Consider the following 9,302-nt stretch of genomic DNA (forward strand, 5'->3'; position numbering starts at 1 on the left):
GTTTAATTCCAAGCTGTTAAATAGATCTGCCAGTGAGTGCAGAGCAGAGCAGGACCAAGGTCTTTCAGGGTGGTGACAGGTGTCCAAGATCATCTCAGACATTTGGCCACTGTGTCTTTTGAAGCTTCAACGTGTTTTTTAGGTTTCATAAAATATTTGTCCGTATCTTATCTTTAATTGTCAGGGTAACAGAGTACCACAATATGAGTCATAATACCCATAAAACCTAGCGGTCAAAACAAGGAAATGGTTCCAATAATCTTTACACCATGAATTTTTCCCATATGGTGTTTTTGAAACACTTAAAACAAAGGCTGTGCTTAGTGTAGGCTTACCCTGTAAATCTCTCGAGGACAAGGTGACTTTTATCAACATATTTGCCATATTTGCCCCCCAAAAATGAAATGCTAATTATCTGCTAATGTGGCTAACATAAATTAATATACATGCCATGACAATCTGGACGAGACTGCCTAATCGAGGCAAAGGTAAGAATCTCTGGATTAATTATCTAATGTTAGCTAAATTTAGCAATTATTGGCTACATTTATTTAATTTGACAATTCTGTGAACTGTCTTGTGCAAGTTGCAAATTGACACAATACCTGATAGTAAAGGTGTCAGCTGTGAGATGATGTGCAGGAGCTTGCAGGGAGTTTTTAATACTAATTAGCAGTTTCGAATGCTAATTGAGCATTTTCGTCCCACCAGGGTAAGCTTACACGAAACATATTTTAAGTGCTTCAAAAACCACCAACTTGAAAAATGAATGGTGGAAAAACGATTGTAACCATTTCCCTGTTTGACCGCTAGGTTTGTTGGTTATTATGACACCTCCACTGTGGGGCTCTATGTAAGGCAAAACAAGCACACTTTGAGAATATAAATCCATGCTGAAAAAAAGGGATAAACAGGATGGTTGGAATCTCATTGTTATAAACACGCAGTTCTTGCTGGGTGAATTGACAGGCAAGGTATTAATTAAATGATAAGTTAGAAACAGGAGACAAAAAAACGTTTATTTTTGTCTGGGTTTGCCTAACTTCAGGGACTCAGAAGATTAGATTATTTTGTGGCTATTCAGAAGACATGTATGGTTATGTTTCGAAGAGTAAGTTTCACAGAGTGGACTAATGAGATAAAATAATCGTGTGTGTATCTCGCTGCAGCTGAGCAGACTTCACCAGAGTAAATGAGAAGAATCTGTATACCGAACAATTAATTATGAAGCCAGTCGTATTTTGAAGGAAGTACATGGTACAGATGTAGGATCTTCATTTGATCAGTTTCTCACAGCAGGAAGATAATCCTGAAAGATCAGGAAATGTGAATTATAATGTGGATTATAATGAATGGACATTTTTGTAAGGGTTGATAAATGTTTTGTTTAGGGCTAACAAAGTCAGAAATGTTTAAGTGGAAATTACAAACTTTAGAAGCCTTTTTAAACCCTGAACATGACAAGTTTGCATGTCCTTTAAGATCTGTATATATTATTTTAACACGATGCTCTGTCAGTCTTTTATACCAGGCCTTCATTAGTCTCTCTAGACATCTGCATTTTCTTCCACAATTTTGAAATGCTCCGGACTAGGCCGTCATCTCTGTTGTGTTGCGCATCCATTTTATTCCTCCATCTTATTGAGTGAGGTATTAGTTGGCAGCATTACAAGATTACCCAGCAGCCAAGTGAGTACAAATATGTCTCCCAACACATTCTACCTGGTAATAACCTCCTAGCTGTTAGACCAAATCCTCCTGTTTCTGAAATCAGAAACGAACACTATAATGTGGCCACTTTTCATCACCTTCAGTGCTACATCAAATAATAGATCTACATTCTTCAAGGAGCAAGTCCTTACTGTGCCTGAGGAAATAATATAATCAAACGTTCATTCTCTTCACTTGAAAGGATGGAGATTAAAATCAATATAAACCAGCCTCCATTGATTTTCCTTTGATTCCAGCTAAAATGAAATGTTCAAGGATGGCAATAATATTGTGCAGAGAAGTCACATGGTAGTGTTGAAGTCAATACAATTAAATGTTTGTAGGTTTCCACTTTTAGCCAAGAGCTGAGATAAAAACTGTTTCCCGTAGAAAGTAGATCCTGTATAGCCATGTAGCTATTTTACTCATTGCGTTCATACCAAATCCTTTCACAAGTTACTGGCCTTCAGGTTATCATTATAAAGATGGAATCCATAATGGTGAAACCTCCACGTCTATTGGCGATATTTCAACAACAAAGTTATTGCAAACAACAAACAATGTTTTTCCCTCTAACATCATTGCACACGATCGAACAGCAAAATCCATTTTTTCATACCACATTGCGTGACGCTCCTCTGCTCTGCTCGTCAACAAAACAAAAACAATAACAACGGTGGTGGGGCGGACAGTGGCGCTGTCTTGCCCTATAATGCGGATTCCATCTTTAATGTACTTTACTTTTATAGCAAAGTACGTTATTGAATTGCAATAACGTTTAACAGGAGAGCTACCAGAAAATGGTATTCACACTGAAAATGGTGTCATTGACAACCATATCAGTTCTATCCAAATTCATAAATATGTAATGACTCTTCACCTTTCAATCATGTGATGTATCAATAAATCACAAGGTCTCACTCTGGTCAATCAGTATGCCTGATCAACGTGATTTATCTACACAGCTTTGCAAACGTTTTCAGAAAATCATTGCCTGGCATTATACCTCTTCCAGGAAATGTTCTGACCTGGCACTTTGCACTTTCAGCAGCTCAGAGGAGTGAAGTGCTATATTTGGTTAGCAGAATAAAATCAATTTGTTACTGAGTGGAAAAGCAGCACAAAAGGTGTTAAAAGTGTGCCATAAACAAAGGTGGAATGTTTCTAAAGATGGTTAATTAACCTGGCATCAGGACAAAGAGGGAACAAAATCCACCATTTCTTAGTGTTCTTCCAAAGAAACCAAGGCTCCAGCCAGATCAATACTGTACCTAGCGTTCCGACTCTTCTAGGAGACTTAACTGACATGTTCAGCTGAGAGAAAGAGGAAAGAGAAAGAGGAAATAAGAGGAAGAGAACCTTTTCCGTCATGACGCGGGCCTGTGAACCAGGGTCCAGCTCCACCTCTTGCCATTAGGGTTCAATACCACTCCATGATGTAAAATGAAAATGATTGGTCACGTTCATCAGGGGTCAGGGGTCAGGCTCTCTCAGACCCATGACCAAAGGAAAGAGTTGGTCAAGAGTTTGTCATGCAACCCCAACATAAATTGTTTTTGTTTTTGCCATTCCTTAATTCAGCCAGGGCGCAAATATATTGATATTTGTGGAAGCGAAGTTGCATATTTTGAAACACTTTATTTTTCTTAACAGTGTATCGATAAAAAAGTTACAATGAGCTGCCCATGACTGTGTAATATCACAATATCAGTTCTCTTCACAAAACCCAGAGGTCATTCAACCCTGCAGTCTTTCCTCCTTAAGTGAGATTGCATTAGTAGTCTATTGATTAGACTTTGCTCCTGAGTGCCGACTGCTTCAGTGTATACAATTATGGTTTGATGAAGTGCTGATTCTGCTCCAATGCCTTAAAGAGGATCTGGCATTTCACCCAATGTGGCAGTTAGCCATCACAAACGAGATGGGTCCTGACAAGCTGAGTGTGGTAATGAAGTGTCTTGTTGTGCTCCCTATGGTTCGGTGTAACCCAATGATTGCTCCAAACCTTTCAATGCCATCTGATTGGTAAGTCGACTCCTTTAGAAGTACAAATGGAAATACAGTGGAACTTGAAAGAGTAGAGGACGTATTTTACATACAGTACCACTTATCAAATGTCATGATGTCCTTCTAATATGAATACTACCATATTCTACCATTGGAAACTATATCATAAAATGACATGGGAAAATATTCAGGCCCTCTGTGAAAAAATGCTTAAGATTAAAAGTTAAAGGGTTAGTGGGTAAAGTGGGTAAAGTGTTTTATATGTGACACTTGCTGAAATCCAAGAGACGCGGAACTTGAATTATTGATTTAAAAAAATCTCTAATCGGTCCAGAGCAACTCCCTAACTAAAATGCATCTCAATATGAAATCGAGAGAATTCACTATCCCTAATGGAGTTTGCAAGCTATATATTTATAATTGAAGTTCATGTTAAACCAATGTACCAGACAAAAGTGTAACACATTTGATTTCTGGAAAAATTAACTAGCTACTGTAAGTTTGAAAATAGAACTATGATCATTGGAGATACAATTCAATTCCCAAGACACAGGGCCAAATCAGTCGCCAGCAGCGCAGAGCGATGTACTTGGAGAATAACTGGGTGAGCTCTGAGTCTGAGCAGAGACATAGCAGTGATTGTGCAAAGCTTACCAGCATCAAATGCTGGGTCATCTTCTAAGGCCCTAACTGCCAGCTCAACAGCATCCAATGTACTGCCCAGGGCCAGCTTAATGCAGGTGCTTACCGGGGCTGAAGACCCTGGGCCCAGGCCCGTGGGGGCCCAGGAAGCATAAAAAAACACAATTAAAATGCATATATACCGCATTGGTGGGCGGTGCGGGAGAACAATTTTTTTTTTTACGAGCATGGCCTTATTTAGTGTGTTACAGCTTGTTGGATGACTGTCATTCATATTCTATTCCCCCAGCTCAATGTAACATCAAAGTGTAATGCGTCTGTGTGTAGCTGGTGTAGATAAGTCAGGCGCAGGACAGCAGATATGAGTAATATATGCAATTTTACTCAACAATAATACACGTCAACGAACCGTAATACAATAAACAATTACTCACAAACAAACACGGGGGAACAGAGGGTTAAATAATGAACAAGTAATTGGGGGATTGAAACCAGGTGTGTAAGACAAGGACAAAACAAATGGAAAATGAAAAGTGGATCGGCGATGGCTAGAAGGTCGGTGACGTCGACTGCCGAACGTCGCCCGAACAAGGAGAGGGACCGACTTTGGCGGAAGTCATGACAGTACCCCCCCGGATGGAGACGGTGGAACCCCACAGCAACAAAGGGTCCAAGACGTCCTCCACTGGCACCCAGCATCTCTCCTCCGGACCGTATCCCTCCCACTCCACGAGGTACTGAAGTCCCCTCGCCCGACGCCTCGAGTCCAGGATGGCTCGAACAGCATAAGCCGGGGCCCCCTCAATGTCCAAAGGGGGCCGAGGAACCGCCCGCACCTCAGACTCCTGGAGTGGACCAGCCACCCCTGGCCTGAGGAGAGACACATGGAACAAGGGATTAATACGGTAATCTGGGGGAAGCTGTAACCTGTAGCATACCTCGTTCAGTCTCCTCAGGACTTTGAATGGCCCCACAAACCGCGGGCCCAGCTTCCGGCAGGGCAGGCAGGTTTCGGGTTGAGAGCCAGACCCGGTCACTCGGTGCGAACACCGGGGCCTCACTGCGGTGGCGGTCGGTGATCGCCTTCTGCCGCCTCACGGCCCATTGCAGGTGTACATGGGCAGCGTCCCAGGTCTCCTCCGAGCACTTAAACCATTCGTCCACCGCAGGTGCCTCGATCTGGCTCTGATGCCAAGGTGCCAGAACCGGCTGATACCCCAGTACGCACTGGAAGGGGGAGAGGTTAGTGGAGGAGTGGAGGAATGAGTTTTGGGTCATCTCTGCCCAGGGGATGAACGCCGCCCACTCCCCCGGCCGGTCCTGGCAATATGACCGTAGAAACCTACCCACATCCTGGTTTACTCTCTCCACCTTCCCGTTACTCTCGGGGGTGAAAACCTGAGGCGAGGCTGACCGAAACCCCCAGACGTTCCATGAACGCTCTCCAGACCCTAGACGTGAACTGGGGACCCCGATCAGAGACTATGTCCTAAAGCACCCCGTAGTGCCGGAAGACGTGAGTGAACAGGGCCTCTGCAGTCTGTAGGGCCGTAGGGAGACCGGGCAGAGGGAGGAGACGGCAGGACTTAGAAAACCGATCCACAACGGATCGAGGAGGCAGGTGAAGTGGAGGGCCGAATGTATCCCTGCCCCAGGGATTCGGAGACATATGTTTCCATAGTCGCCATCTCCTCCTGTGACAGAGGATACACATGACTCCTGGGACGTGTTGCGTCTACCAGGAGATTTATCGCACAATCCCCCCGTCGATGGGGTGGTAATTTAGTCGCCCTCTTCTTACAGAAGACAAGAGACAAATCGGCATATTCTGAGGGGATGCGCACGGTGGAGCCCTGGTCTGGACTTTCCACTGTAGTGGTACAGATGGAAACCCCTACACACCTCCCTGAGCACTTTCGTGACCACTTCTTGAGAGCCCTCTGATGCCACGAAATAGTGGGGTCATGACAGGCCAACCAGGGCAGGCCCAGCACCACGGGAACCGCAGGAGAATCAATAAGGAAGTGACTGATTCTCTCCTTGTGAAACTCCTGCGTAACCATGCTTAGTGGAGCGGTGGCCTCCTTAATCAGCCCTGACCCTAATGGTCGACTATCTAGAGCATGCACAGGGAAGGGCATATCCACAGGATCAAGGGGGATCCCTAAACTATGGGCAAATGAACGGTCAATAAAATTCCCAGCTGCGCCTGAATCTACTAGCGCCTTATGCTGGGAATGCGGGGAAAACTCAGGACATTTAATAAACACATACATGTGAGCAACAGGGGGCTCTGGGTGAGCCTGGTGCCGACTCACCTGGGGTGACACAATAGTGCCCTGCCTGCTGCCTCGACTCCCTGAGGGACCCCTCCAGCACCGACCAGCAGTGTGCCGTCTGTGGCCCTTGATGGTGCAGGGAATGGCCCCTCCTTCGGTCGCCCTAATCACACCACATCCCAGCTCCATGGGCGTCGGAGCGGAGTGGCTGGGGGATGGAACTGACAGGCCCCGATCCGGACGTCCTCGCGTAGCCAGCAGGTTGTCCAGCCGGATGGACAGGTCCACCAGCTGGTCCAAATTGATGGTGGCGTCTAGTCAGGCCAACTCCCAACGGACGGCCTTGTGCAGACTGCACCGGTAGTGATCCTATCAGGGCCCTGTCGATCCATCCCGTGCTGGGGGCCAGGGTCCGGAAGTCCAAAGCGAAATCCTGGGTGCCCCCTGCCTCAGGTGGAACAGACGTTCACCCGCCGCTCGACCCTCAGACGGGTGGTCGAAAACTGCCCGAAAGCGGCGGGTGAACTCTGCGTAATGGTCCAACACAGCGTCTCCCTCACTCCATATGGCGTTGGCCCACTCCAGGGCTTTGCCTGAACCCGCTACAATCATGCAGTACGGTGTATATTTGGCAAGCAGTTTAGCAGTTACACTGGTGGATTGTCGCGCTAGGTGATTTTGCTATAGGACCGTTAAGGTACCCCCATCGAGAGTTGAGTGAGACAAGTTGTCTCACTCAAGTTCTTCTGTCACCCGGCTAACAGGTGTGACTCACAGGCCCGCCGGACTGACCTGGTTATGTATCCTGCCCTTTTATTCTGAGATTAGCCTTGTGTGATGCCATTAGGCTGGTTTCAGGATCTTAGATAATATTAATCAGACTTAGAGTACCTCTGGGTTTACTTTCTCTTTCCCTTTGTATGCTCTTATATTTAGACTCACGCAAGCTATACCTTGGTTACGATTTACAGTCTATGTCCGTCGACTAATACTACTTGAATGTTAATATAGAGGATATCTGTTACAATAAAATGATTATTCTGTCCAAACCGTTTTATTGTCTTTAGTGTAGAAACTAGACTTGTTTCCCTAGATTGGGAGTGTCAGAGCTGTTCTCTCCCCTAGGGTTTTGGGTCTAGTTTCTACTTTTTATTCAATGTTTGCAGTTCACACAGTTGTACACATTATTACAGTTTCTTTCTGGTCCTTAATCTATAAAATCAACAATCATCAAAACACTTACTACTATTAATGCCTTATATATGTATTACAACAAGCGGTTCATTACCTTAGAGCAGGTTGACCTGGTTGGTTCCCAAAGAGTATGTTCTTCCACTCACAATTTCTCTAGAGGATTATCCAATCACTCAGTGTCTGTTTCTCCTACTAGAAGTTTGTACTATGATTTACTGATTAGTGAAGAGAACTGTTCGAGATCACGTCCCTTTGGAACACCACTGATGCTATTTATCTACTCCGGTTAGGGGGTGGATATATTCAGCACGAGGAGGGTATTGGGTAGTTGTCTCAGTATGTCTCGTTCAGAAATCAGAAGTCAAGAGATACATTCATACTCTAGAACAATTGTATCTGCTTCTCCTACTAGAAGTTGTACTATGATTAGCTGAATCTTGTTAAAAGGCTGTGTCGAGATCTCCACTGATGCTGTGTATCTACTCCAGTTACGGAGTGGATTATGTAGGCAATAGGAGTGTACAGGGTAGTTGTCTCTGTTCGTCTCTCTACAAAATCCAGAAATCAAAAATTACAATTGTTCTAGAGTATGAAAGTCAGATATTACCTTTTAGGTTGATGATAGTTGAAGTATCACAAGCTGTCTGTCAGTGATAAGTCAAGTAGCACTATCATGCCTTTCCATTGAAAGCATGCTTCTTGTATACTCTCTCTTCAGGACCAAGTCAGCCTTAGCTCTGAGGCACATTCTAATCTTGCGGCTAGCTGTTCTTGTAAAGGGTCAGTGTGACACATCACACTGACACATCAAACTGACACATCACACCGACACCCTCACACCGACACCCTCACACCGACACCCTCACACCGACACCCTCACACCGACACCCTCACACCGACACCCTCACACAGACACCCTCACACCGACACCCTCACACACCGACACAGACACCCTCACACCGACACCCTCACACCGACACCCTCACACCGACACCCTCACACCGACACCCTCACACCGACACCCTCACACCGACACCCTCACACAGACACCCTCACACCGACAACCTCACACCGACACCCTCACACCACCCTCACACCGACACCCTCACACAGACACCCTCACACAACCTCACACCGACACCCTCACACCACCCTCACACCACACCCTCACACCGACACCCTCACACCGACACCGACACCCTCACACCCTCACACCGACACCCTCACACCAACACACTTTTAGATGCGGCAAGCTGTCACTGTGAAAATGTCACTGTGAAAATGTCACTGTGAAATGCCACTGTGAAACTATCACCAGTGACAGTGTCGATGTATCCTCTAAGCCCAAATCTTGCATCAGGTTAACCCAGTCACATTCTACTGTTGATTTAGCTTTTTCCTATTTTGTCGATGACTCGCCTTCTTCCTCTTCTGGCTGCGGTACTTGAACGTAAGGTATCACATCGAACC

At 45.3% G+C, this 9,302-nt stretch overlaps 1 protein-coding gene across 1 annotated transcript in view; it reads left to right on the forward strand.

The window, feature by feature from the left end:
* Positions 1–9,075, forward strand: part of LOC121840868 (putative uncharacterized protein DDB_G0282133) — a 45,766-nt gene extending 36,691 nt beyond the window's left edge. Inside the window, exon 3 of the mRNA XM_042306319.1 lies at positions 8,745–9,075. Coding sequence (XP_042162253.1) covers positions 8,745–9,075 — 331 coding nt within the window. The remainder of the gene's footprint in view (positions 1–8,744) is intronic.
* Positions 9,076–9,302: the final 227 nt, after the last annotated feature.

Source organism: Oncorhynchus tshawytscha, linkage group LG25 (genome assembly GCF_018296145.1).
Source record: "Oncorhynchus tshawytscha isolate Ot180627B linkage group LG25, Otsh_v2.0, whole genome shotgun sequence".
NCBI classification, from domain to species: domain Eukaryota; kingdom Metazoa; phylum Chordata; class Actinopteri; order Salmoniformes; family Salmonidae; genus Oncorhynchus; species Oncorhynchus tshawytscha.